Raw genomic sequence first — 17,743 nt, 5'->3', positions numbered from 1 at the left:
TTTGTACATTTATTACAGCATTAGTTTTAAATGGTAGTTTAATATAACTCGATGCTTCAATATCTGGTCTTTTATAATATGATACATTATTTTCATCAATTGGTTTCGATTTAGTTAACTTATTATATTTTGTGTTATAAACATGTAAAGTCATACATATTATTTCATCAAATATTAAACCAGATCCTTCAAAATATTTCTCTTCTATTTTAGTTTTTACTTCATTATAACATTTATCTAATTTATCATCTATATGTTGTTTTGAAATAATATGTTGTGAATGAGAATTTATATTATATATTGGTTTATCTTCAGATTTTATGAATTTAACTTTAGAAGATATACTAATTTTAGGATATTCAACATCAGTTATTATTTTTATTATTTCTTTCATATTTTCTAAATGTTTTTTATTTTCTTCTAATGGGTTTCCTTTATGAAATTTAAACTCGATAGCTGCTGGACCAATATCACTTTTAAATGCTTCGGTTATCTCTATATATTTTTTATTATCTAATGAATTAAAATATTTTCTTAAATCTTCCATGTATGGTCTTTTATTGTTTAATTTATTTTTTATGTTTTTAATTGTCTTCTGTTTCTCTGGGCAGTAGTACTTATTTGCTTCCATTTTAATACTAAATTTTTTTTTTAAATTGATTTTAGAAGTTCAATGATTTATATCATGTATTATTTCACACTTTACTAACACTTTTAATGTTTAAAAATCTAATTCACACAAATATGAATATTGAAATAATGTTGTAAATATATACTTTTATATTGAATAATCTGTCAATTTAAATGTTATTCATTTACATGAATATTTTAAGAGTAATAGGGGTAATGGGCTTTCAGGTTAAAGGATGAATGGTCGAGTTCATTAAAAAACAAATATTAAAAGTAATTTAAAACTATAATATATTTTCATAACCGTGTGTATTTCAGTTGAATAATAGAATAATTATTATTATTTGAATATATTTGATTATATGAATTTGTGTATTGTAAATAAATCAATTGGTCGCGGAGCGGAGCGGTAGCGAAGTGGAGCGACCAATTGATTTAATACAATATGCTTTTAAAATTTAAATTATTAATATCTTAGAATAAATATTTAGTTATAATATAAAATACACACGGTTATGAAAATATATTATAGTTTTAAATTACTTTTAATGTTTTGTTTTTTAATGAGCTCGACCCTTCGACCTTCGGCCTGAAAGCCCATTACCCCTATTACTATGATCTGATGTAATTGTCTTGACCTCTAATTACCTCTAAGACAATTCCGATTCGCTATTTGTTTCTTGGCGATTCGTCACATATTAAAACAACTAAACCTGGTTTGATTTGCTGGCAATTATGACCATGGGCAAATTGAATTTCTCTTAAACTAGTTAAATATTCTTTGCTCCAACTGGACCAAAATTGGTCTCTGATTTTACACAAGTAATTATAGCGTTTTGTCAAATTAGATTCAGTAACACCGAATTCTGGATCATTATCGTCATAATATAATTCTACACAATATATATATACATATATATATATATATATATATATATATATATATATATATATATATATATATATATATATATATATATATATAGTTTTATAAACGCCAACTTATCGGGACATGCGTGATTCTGAGACTCGGAGTATTGGGGCCTCTCTGTCGTATTGGGTCATTTTCTATTTATTGGGACTAGGACCCAATAATTTTGGCCCCAATTATTTAGCTGATGTGGTTAGCACCCATACATTATTATATCGTATGTGGCAGAAACGCATATTGGGTCGTTGAGTAGCGACACAACACCCCTCTGGTGGTGAACTCCGGAAACGTTATGTATGATTCGACCAATCAGATTTGATATATATCTATCGACCAATCAGATTGATTCGTATGACTCGACCAATCAGATTCAAGGATCACATCAACGCGGCGGCCATTATCGTTGTTTCGATTCGGAATTATGTTTAGCGTTTATGCACGGCTTGTTGGGTAAGTACTATTGATAAATGAAATCTTTTTGCTCGTATCAACTGAGTTAGTTACCTAATCGTCGGTGGTAAGCTTTTTATAATCGGATGGGCTTATATCAACGTGTGGTTTGTGAAAATATCCGATCGTGAAACTAAACCACTGACAGGTTAGGCTATCGTTAACTAGCCTAACGTTAACAATAGATTCATTGAATGTTTTTTGAATAATTCAATTCAGTAGGCCAATTCTATGTCACTGAACAGTTGCCAAACAATACACCCATGGACCGTAGTAGGCCTAAACAAACCGGACATATTTGGGGCGACTTTTACTCTTGATTTCGTTCGTTTGGCATGATATTTTAATTCAGGCTTTTAGGCCTACCGCAGGTGTAATCAGGTCGGCACCGGTAGTCCAACACAGTCACAGCCAATTTATCTTGGGGGTGTGATTGTGAAGAGATAGGCCTAGGTCTATGGTGGAACTTTTAGGCTTATATTGGATGTCATAACTAAGGATTCACATCGGAGTGCTCCGTAGTTAGGAGTGCTCCCTAAGCCGGCTTTTGGCAGTAGTTAGCACAACTGTGGAGTCGGAGAAACCAATATGGCATCTCATTCAAAGAGCGGCTGTAATTCAAGCCCAAACTATTGACATTTTGACCAAAAGAAAGTAAGATTTTTGGCTAAAAGTTACTGATTTTTGTTTCCCAAAAAATTTTTTTTCCATTAGGCCTATTTTCCAACTTTTTCAGTATGGGCCGTTTTCATCCCTGATCATGTATATATTTTAGCTACTACTCAATTGCTTTAGGCCTATAAAGTAATTCGATAAGCCTACAAGTCGTGTGGAAGATTCCAATCAATCCGCAGTTGAACCACATGGAGAGTCTTATGACAGATAGGCCTATGAGTCAGCTTGCCGCAACCGATGGTAAATCAGTTTAGTTATTCCATATCTTTTTAGCCCACTTGGAACTGGTCTAGTACCTAGCCGTTGGTTGTAAGGAACCGGTATTCGGTAACAACGACTGGTATTCAGACTAACTTGGAACTTAAGACCTTAAGTTGATTTTATTGGGATATATAAGACCAAGATCTAGTAACGTGTCGTATACGGCTGAGTGTTTATGTGGTAGGTAGTTTAACTTGTACAGTCGGGTATTGGATGGTGCTGCCATCTTGGGTCCGGATGGTAGTCCGCAGGCAGAGGGGAGTCGTCTTCCAGAGTTGTTTAGCCAGTCGAAAACTGGTTGTTCGGGGAGACAGTCGTAATAAAACTACTGGCATATTCTATCAGTCTATGCTTTTTATTTTAATCTCTAGTTCTCAGGAGCAGGAGTTGGAGTCTTCCAAGGCGGAGTGTGCTGGCGTGTCCACCGTACACGTCCGCTGAAATAGTCGCTACTGTTCGTTCCTCAACGAGAGGACCGACATCCCTCGACATCGATCGTGCGAGAAGCTCGCTAAGGGGCGCTGCTGTTCGACCCTCAACGAGAGGATCGACATCGATCGTGCGAGAAGCTCGCTAAGGGGCGCTGCTGTTCGACCCTCAACGAGAGGATCGACATCCCTCGACATCGATCGTGCGAGAAGCTCGCTAAGGGGGCGCTGCTGTTTGTCCCTCAACGAGAGGATCGACATCGATCGTGCGAGAAGCTCGCTAAGGGGCGCTGCTGTTCGACCCTCAACGAGAGGATCGACATCGATCGTGCGAGAGGCTCGCTAAGGGGCGCTGCTGTTCGACCCTCAACGAGAGGATCGACATCACTCGCATCGGTCGTGCGAGAAGCTCGCTAAGGGCGCGCTGCTGTTCGACCCTCAACGAGAGGACCGACATCGGTCGTGCGAGAAGCTCGCTAAGGGCGCGCTACTGTTCGTTCCTCAACGAGAGGACCGACATTGCTCGACATCAATCGTGCGAGAAGCTCGCTAAGGGGGCGCTGCTGTTCGACCCTCAACGAGAGGATCGACATCGATCGTGCGAGAAGCTCGCTAAGGGGCGTTGCTGTTCGACCCTCAACGAGAGGACCGACATCGCTCGACATCGGTCGTGCGCTAAGCTCGCTAAGGGCGCGCTGCTGTTCGTTCCTCAACGGGAGGATCGACGTTGCTCCAAATTGATCGTGCGAGAAGCTCGCTAAGGAGACGCCGCTGTTCGATCCTCAACGGGAGGACCGACATCGATCGTGCGAAAGGCTCGCTAAAGAGACACCGCTGTTCGATTCTCAACGGGAGGACCGACATCGATCGTGCGAGAAGCTCGTTAAGGAGACGCAGCTGTTCGATCCTCAACGAGAGGACCGACAGCGATCGTGCGAGATGCTCGCCAATGGCGCGCTGCTGTTCGACCCTCAATGAGAGGACCGATGTTGCTCCAAATTGATCGTGCGAGAAGCTCGCTAAGGAGTCGCCGCTGTCCGATCCTCAATGAGAGGACTGACTTCGCTCGACTTTGATCGTGCAAAAGGCTTGCTAGGGAGACGCCGCTGTTCGTTCCTCAACGGGAGGACCGACATCGATCGTACGAGAAGCTTGTTAAGGAGACGCAGCTGTTCGACCCTCAATGAGAGGACCAATGTTGCTCCAAATTGATCGTGCGAGAAGCTCGCTGAGGAGTCGCCGCTGTTCGATCCTCAATGAGAGGACTGACTTCGCTCGACTTTGATCGTGCAAAAGGCTTGCTAGGGAGACGCCGCTGTTCGTTCCTCAACGGGAGGACCGAGATCGATCGTGCGAAAAGCTTGTTAAGGAGACGCCGCTGTTCGTTCCTCAACGGGAGGACCGAGATCGATCGTACGAGGAGCTTGTTAAGGAGACGCCGCTGTTCGTTCCTCAACGAGAGGACCGACATCGCTCGACATCGGTCGTGCGAGAAGCTCGCTTAGGGCGCGCTGCTGTTCGTTCCTCAACAGGAGGACCGACGTTGCTCCAAATTGATCGTGCGAGAAGCTCGCTAAGGAGTCGCCGCTGTTCGATCCTCAACGGGAGGACCGACATCGATCGTGCGAAAGGCTCGCTAAAGAGACGCCGCTGTTCGATCCTCAACGGGAGGACCGACATCGATCGTGCGAGAAGCTCGTTAAGGAGACGCCGCCGTTCGATCCTCAACGGGAGGACCGACATGGATCGTGCGAGATGCTCGCTAATGGCGCGCTGCTGTTCGACCCTCAACGAGAGGACCGATGTTGACCGATGTCTCCAAATTGATCGTACGAGAAGCTTGCTAAGGAGTCGCCGCTGTTCGATCCTCTACGAGAGGATCGACTATGATCGTGCAAAAGGCTTGCTAGGGAGACGCCGCTGTTCGTTCCTCAACGGGAGGACCGAGATCGATCGTGCGAGAAGCTCGCTAAGGAGGCGCCGCTGTTCGATCCTCAACGAGAGAACCGACATCGCTTGACATCGTTTGTGCGAGAGAGACGTGTCTACCGTTCACGTTCGCTTAAGAGAATGCCGCCGTTCGGTTCTCAACGCGGGAACCGACGTCTCTCGACATTGTTCGCCTGGGAAAGACGAGTCTAGTGTCCTCAACACGAGGGCCGACAACGACCGATAACGTTTGTGTAGGGAGTTCACTGAATTAAGCACTGTTGTCCGTTCTCAACGCGAGGACCGACGTCGACTATAAGACAAAGGACCCAATAGGTCGGTACAATCTATCATGTGGAATGTATTAGTTATTACACAGGAAACCAGCTGTTTGATGGACCCAATAGATAGGTACAATCTATAAAATGTAATAGGCCCTATATCATTTATAAAAATATATTAATGTAATTGATTTAATGTATTTATATACATGTATCTACCCTAGATACATCTTGTACCCAAAAACTGAGCTTGGTCAGAATCAACATGGTTGACTGGTGGCCATTTTTGTTCGCTGAAATCAGCACTTTCCTACTCATTTTTGAAGTTTTCAAGGGAATTTTGAAGACACTGATCGAATTACCTTGATCTATCAGATCGTGTACTCGAAGGTTCCATCAGCATGAGAGAAATTTTGGGTCAATCGGATGCAAGATGGCCATCCTGTGACCTTTTTTCGTACCCAAAAAATATCAATTTTTGTCTCAATTTCAACCACTACTCAATTGCTTATGCATGTTCATATTTTTAATTTTCGCAGGAAAATGGACCACCGAGTTCGATACAATTGGTGTGGAAGATTCCAATCAATCCGCAGTTGAATCACATAGAGAGAGTCTTATGGTAGATACGAGTCAACTTTCCGAGACCGATGGTAAATCAGTTTAGTTATTTCATACCTTTTTAGCCCACTAGGGACTTTAGACCGAAAGTCGATTATTTGGGATATTTCTCTAAAACTTTTGAACACATACTGTAGGCCTACCTGAATTTGATCATCATACTACCAGTGAAACTGGTATATTGTGGGTTGACTGTAAATCAATTTTAACAATATGTTTCCGTGCCTACCATTTGAAATTATAATCAAATCATCAAAAATCAATGGTTCGTAGGCATGGAAACTCAGGACGCATATTGTTAGAATTTCAAAAATGGCTTATTTTTAGCCTACTTGGGAGTCCCAGCAGGCTATTGCGTTCACTTTTCGTCCGTCCGTCCGTCCGTAGACGGAATCCAGTTATTTTGGGAAGTTTTGAAGACGCTTCAAGGTAACGTCTTGATATTTGGGTTGCACGTGTATCTACCCTAGACACATCTTCAGCCCAAAAACTTACCCTGTCAGAATCAAGATGGCTGACTGGCAGCCATTGTTGTTCGCCAAAATCAGCACTTTTTACACATTTTTGAACTTTTTGAGGGAAATTTTGAAGACGCTTCGATCAATTACCTTGATCTTTCGGATATATATGAATCCCCCCAGGGCCCATCAACATAACAAAAATTGGGTCAATCGGACTCAAGATGGCCGTCCTATGACCTTTTTAGTGCCCAAAAATGTTAATTTTTGCCCGAATTCTGAGTCCTGTAGCTTCCTACTGGTTTACCATTTCTCAATGCAATTTGTGATGGGTATTCTTTGGAAAGGGATGTTTTATACCTCAGACAGGTATTTTTCATCAGCCAATTATGACACAATTGGCGGCCATCTTGGTGTCACCAGTACTCATTCGTAAGTGGGAAAAAGTTTTTCCACATTATATTGATACCTAAGCGTATTTTGCTACCACAATCAATTAGAAAGTTGTAGCTCATAACGTGTTCTATGATTGTGGTGAGTTTCAAGGTAATTGGATTTCGTATATGGCCACCAGGGGGCGTTGAATAATACAATATCTTAGCATTTCTTTATTATATTCGTACCTATGCATATTTTGTAACCACAATCAATTGGAAAGTTGTAGCTCATGATATCATCTATGATTGTTGTGAGTTTTAAGGACATTAGTTTTTCTATATGGTCACCAGGGGGCGTTGAATAGTAGAATAACTTAGTATTTCCTTATTATATTGGTACCAAGGGCGTACTCTTTTATGACCTCCGAAGTCTCCGTCCGAAATCTCTGGTTGGCTCCACACAAAATCCGAATCACACCACCTCGACAGAAAGGAGGTTTCAGAGACTCCAAAAAGTCATGTGACCAATAAAAGAGTACGATTGGAGGCAAACGGATTCTCCGATCTGATAAAAGAGTTCGCTCCTAGGCATATTTTGTTACCATGATCAATTGCAAAGTTGTAGTTCATGACATGTTCTATGATTGTGGTGAGTTTCGAGGTCATTGGGTTTTGAATATGGTCACCAGGGCACGTTGAATAGTAGAATAACTAAGTATTTCCTTATTATATTGGTACCTAGGCATATTTTGTTACCATGATCAATTGCAAAGTTGTAGTTCATGACATGTTCTATGATTGTGGTGAGTTTCGAGGTCATTGGGTTTTGAATATGGTCACCAGGGGGCGTTGAATAGTAGAATGACTTAGTATTTCCATATTAAATTGGTAACGAGGCATATTTTGTTATCACAATCAATTACAAAATCGTAGCTGCTGACATGTTCTATGATTTTGGTGAGTTTCAAGGTCGTTGGTTTTTGTAAATGGTCACCAGGGGGCGTTGAATATTGAAATTGTTAGATTGTTGAGCATTTGAAACCATTTCCCAAGTGGGCATGGTGTCCCTGGACCCCTAGTTTCTCATTTCAACATGCGAAAATGAAAACTTTTTGGCAATCTTTCAATACAGCGTAAAATGGATATAAAAACAATGGTTTATTAAAACTGCACAGTTTCACTGGTCGTATTAAAACCAATTAGGCGTATGTGTTCAAAACATTAATGTATAGGCCTATAAATGTATATTATTCATCACATAGGAATCCCCGAATTGAGGGAAATCTATGATAGAATGTATTGTTATAACACAGGAAACCCAGAGTTAGATTGGTCTGATGGTAAAATCTATCATATGGATTATTATGTACTATAAGACAAATGACCCAATAGGTCGGTACAATCTATCATGTGGAATGTATTAGTTATTACACAGGAAACCAGCTGTTTCATGGACCCAATAGATAGGTTCAATCTATAAAATGTAATGGGCCCTATATCATTCATAGAAATATATTAATTTAATTGATTTAATGTATTTATATACATGCATCTACCCTAGATACATCTTCTGCCCAAAAACTGAGCTTGGTCAGAATCAACATGGTTGACTGGTGGCCATTTTTGTTCGCTGAAATCAGCACTTTCTTACTCATTTTTGAAGTTTTCAAGGGAATTTTGAAGATTCTGATCAATTACCTTGATCTATCAGATTGTATACCCGAAGGGTGCATCGGCATGAGAGAAATTTTGGGTCAATCGGATGCAAGATGGCCGTCCTGTGACCTTTCATCGTACCCAAAAAATGTCAATTTTGGTCTCAATTTCAACCACTACTCAATTGCTTATGCATGTTCATATTTTTAATTTTTACAGGAAGATGGACCACCGAGTTCGATACAAATTGGTGTGAAAGATGCCAATCAATCTGCAGTTGAATCACATAGAGAGAGTCTTATGACAGATATGAGTCGACTTTCCACAACCGATGGTAAATCAGTTTAGTTATTTCATACCTTTTTAGCCACATGAAATGGACTTAAGCGGGTTATCGCATCCGCTTTGTGTCATTGTCCCGAGCTTGACAGAATCCAGTTATTCTGATACATTTTGAAATCAGCACTTTTAGACATTGTTTGAACCTTTTTAGCCCACTTGGGACTTTAGTCCCAGTGGGCTATTGCGTTCACTTTTCGTCCATTGTCCGTCGTAGCGTACGTCCGTCCGTAGACGGAATCCAGTTATTTTGGGATGTTTTGAAGACGCTTCAATGTAATGTCTTGATATTTGGGTTACACATGTATCTACCCTAGACACATCTTCAGCCCCAAAACCGGCCCTGTCAGAATCAAGATGGCCGACTGGCAGCCATTGATGTTCGCCAAAATCAACACTTTTTACACATTTTTTAACTTTTTGAGGGAACTTTTTGATCTTTCGGATGTATGTGCATCCCCCCAGGGCCCATCAGCATAACAAAAATTGGGTCGATCGAACTCAAGATGGCCATCCTATGACCTTTTTTAATGCCAAAAAATGTCAATTTTGGCCTGAATTCCGAGTCCTGTAGCTTCCTACTTGTTTGCCATTTCTCATTGCAATTTGTGATGGGTATTCTTAAGAAAGGGATGTTTTATACCTGAGACAGGTATTTTTGATCAGCCAATTATGACGCAATTGGCGGCCATCTTGGTGTCATCAGTACTCATTCCTAGGCGGGAAAAAAATTTTCCACATTATATTGATACCTAGGTGTATTTTGTTACCACAATCAATAAGAAAGTTGTAGCTCATAACATGATCTATGATTGTGGTGAGTTTCAAGGTCATTGGTTTTGTATATGGCCCAGTGTGCATTGAATAATACAATATCTTTCCATATTATATTCGTATCAATGCATATTTTGTAACCACAATCAATTGCAAAGTTGTAGCTCATGACATCATCTATGATTGTAGCAAGTTTTAAGGACATTAGTTATTCTATATGGTCACCAAGAGGCATTGAATAGTAGAATAACTTAGTATTTCCTTATATTGGTACCTAGGCTTATTTTGTTACCATGATCAATTAGAAAGTTTTAGTTCATGACATGTTCTATGATCTAGTATTTCCATATTAAATTGGTAACAAGGCATATTTTGTCATCACAATCCATGAAATCATACCTCCTGACATGTACCATGATTGTGGTGAGTTTCAAGGCCATTGGTTTTTGTATATGGTCACCAGGGGGCGTTGAATATTGAAATTGTTAGATTGTTGAGCATACGGAAACATTTCTCAAGTGGGCATGGTGTCCCTTGACCCCTAGTTCAAGTTTTCATGGGAAATATTGAAAACGCTTCGATCATTTATCTCAATTTCTCTCATTCGCAGTAAATAACTTGGCCTCATGACTTGCTCTAACATGAATTGCCCTAAGATTGTGGTGAGTTTCTAGGCATTGTTTATGTTCACCGGTGGCGTAAATTAGCCGAAGAATATGGTACTACAGAATATTAGTACCTAGACATATGACGTTGTTACCACAAACAATTGCATGTTGTGCCAGTGCATGAAATGCCCTATGGTAATGGTGATTCTTGACATTTCCAGATTGTTCAGTATTTCACCAAGTACTAACTAATCACCTTGAAGGACCCATTATGTTTGTTAAAGTCTATCATGCTGAATATAAAATACTTATCACATAGGAATCCCCCAGTTTGAGGGAAATCTATGACAGAATGTATTATTATAACACAGGAAACCCACAGTTAGATTGGTCTGGTAAAATCTATCATATGGATTATTATGTACTATAAGACAAAGGACCCAATAGGTCGGTACAATCTATCATGTGGAATGTATTAGTTATTACACAGGAAACCAGCTGTTTGATGGACCCAATAGATAGGTACAATCTATAAAATGTAATAGGCCCATGATCATTTATAGAAATATATTAATGTAATTGATTTAATGTATTTATATACATGTATCTACCCTAGATACATCTTGTACCCAAAAACTGAGCTTGGTCAGAATCAACATGGTTGACTGGTGGCCATTTTTGTTCGCTGAAATCAGCCCAGTTTGAGGGAAATCTATGACAGAATGTATTGTTATAACACAGGAAACCCACAGTTAGATTGGTCTGGTAAAATCTGTCATATGGATTATTATGTACTATAAGACAAAGGGCCCAATAGGTCGGTACAATCTATCATGTGGAATGTATTAGTTATTACACAGGAAACCAGCTGTTTGATGGACCCAATAGATAGGTACAATCTATAAAATGTAATAGGCCCATTATCATTTATAGAAATATATTAATGTAATTGATTAAATGTATTATTATACATGTATCTACCCTAGATACATCTTCTGCCCAAAAACTGAACTTGGTCAGAATCAACATGGTTGACTAGTGGCCATTTTTGTTCGCTGAAATCAGCACTTTCTTACTCATTTTTGAAGTTTTCAAGGGAATTTTGAAGATTCTGATTAATTACCTTGATCTATCAGATTCTATACCCGAAGGGTGCATCGGCATATGAGAAATTTTGGGTCAATCGGACGCAAGATGGCCGTCCTGTGACCTTTTTTCGTACCCAAAAAATGTCAATTTTTGTCTCAATTTCAACCACTACTCAATTGCTTATGCATGTTCATATTTTTAATTTTCACAGGAAGATGGACCACAGAGTTCGATACAATTGGTGTGAAAGATTCCAATCAATCCGCAGTTGAATCATATAGAGAGAGTCTTATGACAGATTCGAGTCAACTTTCCGCAACTGATGGTAAATCAGTTTAGTTATTTCATACCTTTTTAGCCCACTAGGGACTTTAGACCGAAAGTCGATTATGTGGGATATTTCTCTAAAACTTTTGAACACATTGTAGGCCTACCTGAATTTAGCTTCATACTACCAGTGAAACTGTTATATTGGGGGTTGACTGTAAATCAATTTTAACAATATGTTTCCGTGCTTACCATTTGAAATTATAATCAAATCATCAAAAATCAATGGTTCGTAGGCATGGAAACTCAGGACGCATATTGTTAGAATTTCAAAAATGGCTTATTTTTTCTCATTTCAACATGCGAAAATGAAAACTTTTTGGCAATCCTTCAATACAGCGTAAAATGGATATAAAAACAATGGTTTATTAAAACTGCACGGTTTCACTGGTCGTATTAAAACCAATTAGACGTATGTGTTCAAAACATTAATGTATATTAATGTATATTATTCATCACATAGGAATCCCCGAATTGAGGGAAATCTATTATAGAATGTATTGTTTTAACACAGAAAACCCACAGTTAGATTGGTCTGGTAAAATCTATCATGTGGATTATTATGTACTATAAGACAAAGGACCCAATAGGTCGGTACAATCTATCATGTGGAATGTATTAGTTATTACACAGGAAACCAGCTGTTTGATGGACCCAATAGATAGGTACAATCTATAAAATGTAATAGGCCCATTATCATTTATAGAAATATATTAATGTAATTGATTTAATGTATTTATATACATGTATCTACCCTAGATACATCTTCTGCCCAAAAACTGAGCTTGGTCAGAATTAACATGGTTGACTGGTGGCCATTTCTGTTTGCTGAAATCAGCACTTTCTTACTCATTTTTAGCCCACTTGGGACTTTAGTCCCAGCGGGCTATTGCGTTCACTTTTCGTCCGTCGTCTGTCCGTCCGTCTGTAGATGGAATCCAGTTATTTTGGGAAGTTTTGAAGACGCTTCAAGGTAACGTCTTGATATTTGGGATACACATGTATCTACCCTAGACACATCTTCAGCCCAAAAACTGGCCCTGTCAGAATCAAGATGGCCGACTGGCAGCCATTGTGGTTCGCCAAAATCAGCACTTTTTACACATTTTTGATCTTTTTGAGAGAAATTTTGAAGACGCTTCGATCAATTACCTTGATCTTTCGGATATATGTGAATCCCCCCAGGGCCCATCAACATAACAAAAATTGGGTCGGTGGGACTCGAGATGGCCGTCCTATGACCTTTTTAGTGCCCAAAAATGTTAATTTTTGCCCGAATTCTGAGTCCTGTAGCTTCCTACTGGTTTGCCATTTCTCATTGCAATTTGTGATGGGTATTCTTTGGAAAGGGATGTTTTATACCTGAGACAGGTATTTTTCATCAGCCAATTATGACGCAATTGGCGGCCATCTCGGTCTCACCAGTACTCATTCGTAAATGGGAAAAAGTTTTTCCACATTATATTGATACCTAAGCGTATTTTGGTACCACATTCAATTAGAAAGTTGTAGCTCATAACATGTTCTATGATTATGGTGTGTTGCAAGTTAATTAGATTTTGTATATGGCCACCAGGGGGCGTTGAATAATACAATATCTTAGCATTTCTTTATTATATTTGTACCTATGTATATTTTGTAACCACAATCAATTGGAAAGTTGTAGCTCATGACATCATCTATGATTGTTGTGAGTTTTAAGGACATTAGTTTTTCTATATGGTCACCAGGGCACGTTGAATAGTAGAATAACTAAGTATTTCCTTATTATATTGGTACCTAGGCATATTTTGTTACCATGATCAATTGCAAAGTTGTAGTTCATGACATGTTCTATGATTGTGGTAAGTTTTGAGGTCATTGGGTTTTGAATATGGTCTCCAGGGGGCGTTGAATAGTAGAATAACTTAGTATTTCCATATCAAATTGGTAACGAGGCATATTTTGTTATCACAATCAATTACAAAATCGTAGCTGCTGACATGTTCTATGATTGTGGTGAGTTTCAAGGTCATTGGTTTTTGTATATGGTTGCCAGGGGGCGTTGAATATTGAAATTGTTAGATTGTTGAGCATTTGGAACCACTTCCCAAGTGGGCATGGTGTCCCTGGACCCCTAGTTGAAGTTTTCAAGGGAATTTTGAAGATTCTGATCAATTACCTTGATCTATCAGATTGTATACCCGAAGGGTGCATCGGCATGAGAGAAATTTTTGGTCAATCGGACGCAAGATGGCCGTCCTGTGACCTTTTTTCGTACCCAAAAAATATCAATTTTGCTCTCAATTTCAACCACTACTCAATTGCTTATGCATGTTCATATTTTTAATTTTCACAGGAAAATGGACCACCGAGTTCGATACAATTGGTGTGAAAGATTCCAATCAATCCGCAGTTGAATCACATAGAGAGAGTCTTATGGTAGATATGAGTCAACTTTCCGCAACCGATGGTAAATCAGTTTAGTTATTTCATACCTTTTTACTAGGGAACGAAAGTCAATTTTTTTGGGATATTTCTCTAAAACTTTTGAACACATACCTGAATTTGATCTTCATACTACCAGTGAAACTGTTATATTGGGGGTTGACCGTAAATCAATTTTAACAATATGTTTCCGCGCCTACCATTTGAAATTATAATCAAATCATCAAAAATCAATGGTTCGTAGGTATGGAAACTCAGGACGCATATTGTTAGAATTTCAAAAATGGCTTATTTTTTCTCATTTCAACATGCGAAAATGAAAACTTTTTGGCAATCCTTCAATACAGTGTAAAGTGGATATAAAAACGATGGTTTATTAAAACTGCGCAGTTTGACTGGTCGTATTAAGGGTGCTCCTATCCCTTAATTATCAAAATTTTCCATTTTCTACATTATATTGATACCTAAACATATTGTATTACCACAATCTATTGAAAGTTGTAGCTCATAAGGTGTTCTATGATTTTGGTTAGCTTCAAGGTCATCGGTTTTTGTATATGGTCACCAGGGGGCGTTAGATAATACAATAACTTAGTATTTCTATATTATGTCTGTACCTATGCATATTTTGTTACCACAATTAATTGCAAAGTTATAGCTCATGACATCGTCTATGTATGTGGTGAGTTTTAAGGACATGAGTTATTATATATGGTCACCAGGGGGCGTTGAATAGTAGAATAACTTAGTATTTCCTTATAGATTGGTATCTAGGCATATTTTGTTACCATGATCAATTGCAAAGTTGTAGTTCATGACATGTTCTTTGATTGTGGTGAGTCTCGAGGTCATTGGGTTTTGCATATGGTCACCAGGGGGCATTGAATAGTAGAATAACTTAGTATTTCCATATTAAATCGGTAACGAGGCATATTTTGTTATCACAATCAATTACCTGGCATGGTGTCACTGGACTGCTAGTTTACTTATTTTTGAAGTTTTCATGGGAAATTTTGAGGACACTCTACTTGATCTATCAGATTGTATTCCTGAAGGGTGCGTCAGCATGAGAGAGATTTTGGGAAAATCGGATACAAGATGGCCGTCCTGTGACCTTTTTGTACCAAAAAATGTGACGTTATTACCACAAGAAATTGCAAGTTGTGCCAGTGCATGAAATGCTCTATCGTAATGGTAATTCTTGACATTTGCAGATTGTCAGGTATTTCACCAAGTACTTACTAATCACCTTGAGGGACCCAATATGTTTGTTAAAGTCTATATTCATACTGAATACATATTATTTTTCACATGCCCCGTTTGAGGGAAATCTATGATAGAATGTATTTATAACACAGTAAACCCAAAGTTAGATTGGTCTGGTCAAATCTATCATATGGATTATTTTGTATTATTAGGGCCCAACAGGTCGGTACAAACTATCATGTGGAATGTATTAGTTATTACAGAGGAAACCAACTGTTTGATTGACCCAATAGATAGGTACAATCTATAATCTATAATCTATAAAATGTAATAGGCCCTATATCATTTATAAAAATATATTAATGCAATTGATATAATTTATTTATATACATGTATCTACCCTAGATACACTTTTTTACAAAATTCTAGCTTAGTCAGAATCAACATGGTTGACTGGCGGCCATTTTTTGGTTGCTGAAATCAGCATTTTTTACTTATTTTTGAAGTTTTCAAGGGAAATATTGAGGACACTCTGCTTGATCTATCAGATTGCATTCCTGAAGGGTGCGTCAGCATGAGAGAGATTTTGGGTCAATCGGATGCAACATGGCCGTCCTGAGTTTCAAGGTCACATGAGCAATTGTAATTTAAAACATAACCAATACATATTCTTCAGATTATTCTCGGGTCGAAATTCAATATCATGATGTAGTGCAAAGTTGCAGATTATGTCCCTATGAACATGTACATCAAGTTTTACAGGGATGCATTATTCATCATGGCCACCAAGCAGTGCTAAATATCAATGGTTGAAATTAACCGTAATAACATTTGAAAGCAGTTTAGTTTTACTAGTATATCATAAAGAATATATAAAGTTTAAAGGTCATACCTTTTTCGATATGCTGCCAGGCTGAGGCGATGTTTAATATACATACAATATAATAGTGCACTTCCCGAGTTTCAATGTCACAATTTTGATATCCCTACCCAGGTAGCTTACTTTCAAAAAGGTTAATTTAAATAGCTCAAGTACCTGAACAAGTAGTGCCTCCCACTTTGACTGTGCACGTATGTTTTATATAATTTGACGGGTCATGTATTCAAATTGGTCAATTAAGGGACAAAATGATACCTTGTTTCTCCGTTCTACCTAGCTTAAAGTTAATTTACCCTGCAGCCTATCTACCCAGTACATTATTTTTCTAATCACTATCAGGCATACAATTATAGACCCTGCAGCTATAGAAATGAACTGATTACAAATTTTATTGGAATTTACACTATTTCCCGGCAGCTGCAGAGAAACAAAGTATCATTTTTTAACCTAAACCAAATATAGAAATAAATGAATTTTCTTTCTTTTAATAGGCAGAATGAAAACACGAAGGCGCTGGTCATCGGATGAAGATAAAATATTTCATACGATCTTGCATTCGTTCCAACAGAATGCCTAATCGTGAACTTTTGGACGAAGCCACTAAAATGCTGACAAAGAAAATTATAAAAAAGAGAAAGATTCCAAATAAACTTATAATGATGTATAATCCAAGTGTTTGTGTTAAATTCACAGGCTTTACCCAAATATCGATTTGATTTTTCTAGGAACCGTATACACATTAGACTGCGCTAAACTTGGATAATTCCTAATTATTGATGTATAGACAAACATGAGATCAAAATTGAACTGATCCCGATTAGCCAATGATAACAATTGAAACCTATTCAATTCTCAACCCCTTCTGACAAAGTTTGATTTAAACTTTGTCAGATGGGGTTGATATAGGTTTCGATAATACAAGACATAGTGGAATTAGGATTAAGGCCTACGTGTATGCGCAAGCACTCTTCGATTTTGAAGGATAAACTACATGTATATTGATGACTATGCTGAGTTGATTTAGTAATTTGGTGAATTCAAAGGAAGGAACAGTGCAGGAACTTCCTCACATTGCCAAACGTTTCCATGTGGATATGCAGCGGCACTTGAATATGCCATATTACATGAATCCATACATCCCTTCCATTCTCTTGGATTATGCCAATGCAGTACCGTGAAAACAGAAAATAAAACAATTATTTCACAGGAAACCACTTAAAATGGTCTATTAAAGTCTTCCATATGGGTATCGGAATGTATAAGTTTGATATAAGACCATATTTGACCCAAAAGATCGGTACAATCATGTATCATGTGATATATATTAGTTACTACAGAAAACCAACTGTTTGATGGACCCAACAGATAGGTACAAATATCAAAAGAAATATATTAG

General features: G+C 38.3%; 1 protein-coding gene and 1 long non-coding RNA gene across 2 annotated transcripts; both read left to right on the top strand.

The window, feature by feature from the left end:
- The first annotated feature begins 2,511 nt into the window (after nt 1-2,511).
- LOC141910939 (uncharacterized) lies at nt 2,512-5,695 on the top strand. The gene is made up of 3 exons (XR_012619947.1): nt 2,512-2,665; nt 2,787-2,926; nt 3,319-5,695. It is a non-coding gene; the product is annotated as an uncharacterized LOC141910939 (long non-coding RNA).
- A 75-nt stretch (nt 5,696-5,770) lies between these two features.
- LOC141910938 (uncharacterized) lies at nt 5,771-17,132 on the top strand. The gene is made up of 5 exons (XM_074801825.1): nt 5,771-6,238; nt 8,917-9,031; nt 11,719-11,832; nt 14,173-14,286; nt 16,839-17,132. Exons 1-5 carry the CDS (start codon nt 6,236-6,238, stop codon nt 16,922-16,924), a joined length of 432 nt encoding a protein of 143 aa, XP_074657926.1. The 5' UTR covers nt 5,771-6,235; the 3' UTR covers nt 16,925-17,132.
- Nucleotides 17,133-17,743: the final 611 nt, after the last annotated feature.

This window comes from Tubulanus polymorphus, chromosome 9 (assembly GCF_964204645.1).
Source record: "Tubulanus polymorphus chromosome 9, tnTubPoly1.2, whole genome shotgun sequence".
Taxonomy (NCBI): Eukaryota; Metazoa; Nemertea; class Palaeonemertea; order Tubulaniformes; family Tubulanidae; genus Tubulanus; species Tubulanus polymorphus.
The sequence above is the reverse complement of the archived record's forward strand: the minus strand, read 5'-3'. Positions and strand labels throughout refer to the sequence as shown.

Coding starts and splice junctions, on each gene's coding strand:
- LOC141910938 (XM_074801825.1), top strand. Junction 9,032..11,718: donor TCGACTTTCCACAACCGATG/GTAAATCAGTTT, acceptor TAATTTTCACAG/GAAGATGGACCACAGAGTTC. Junction 11,833..14,172: donor TCAACTTTCCGCAACTGATG/GTAAATCAGTTT, acceptor TAATTTTCACAG/GAAAATGGACCACCGAGTTC.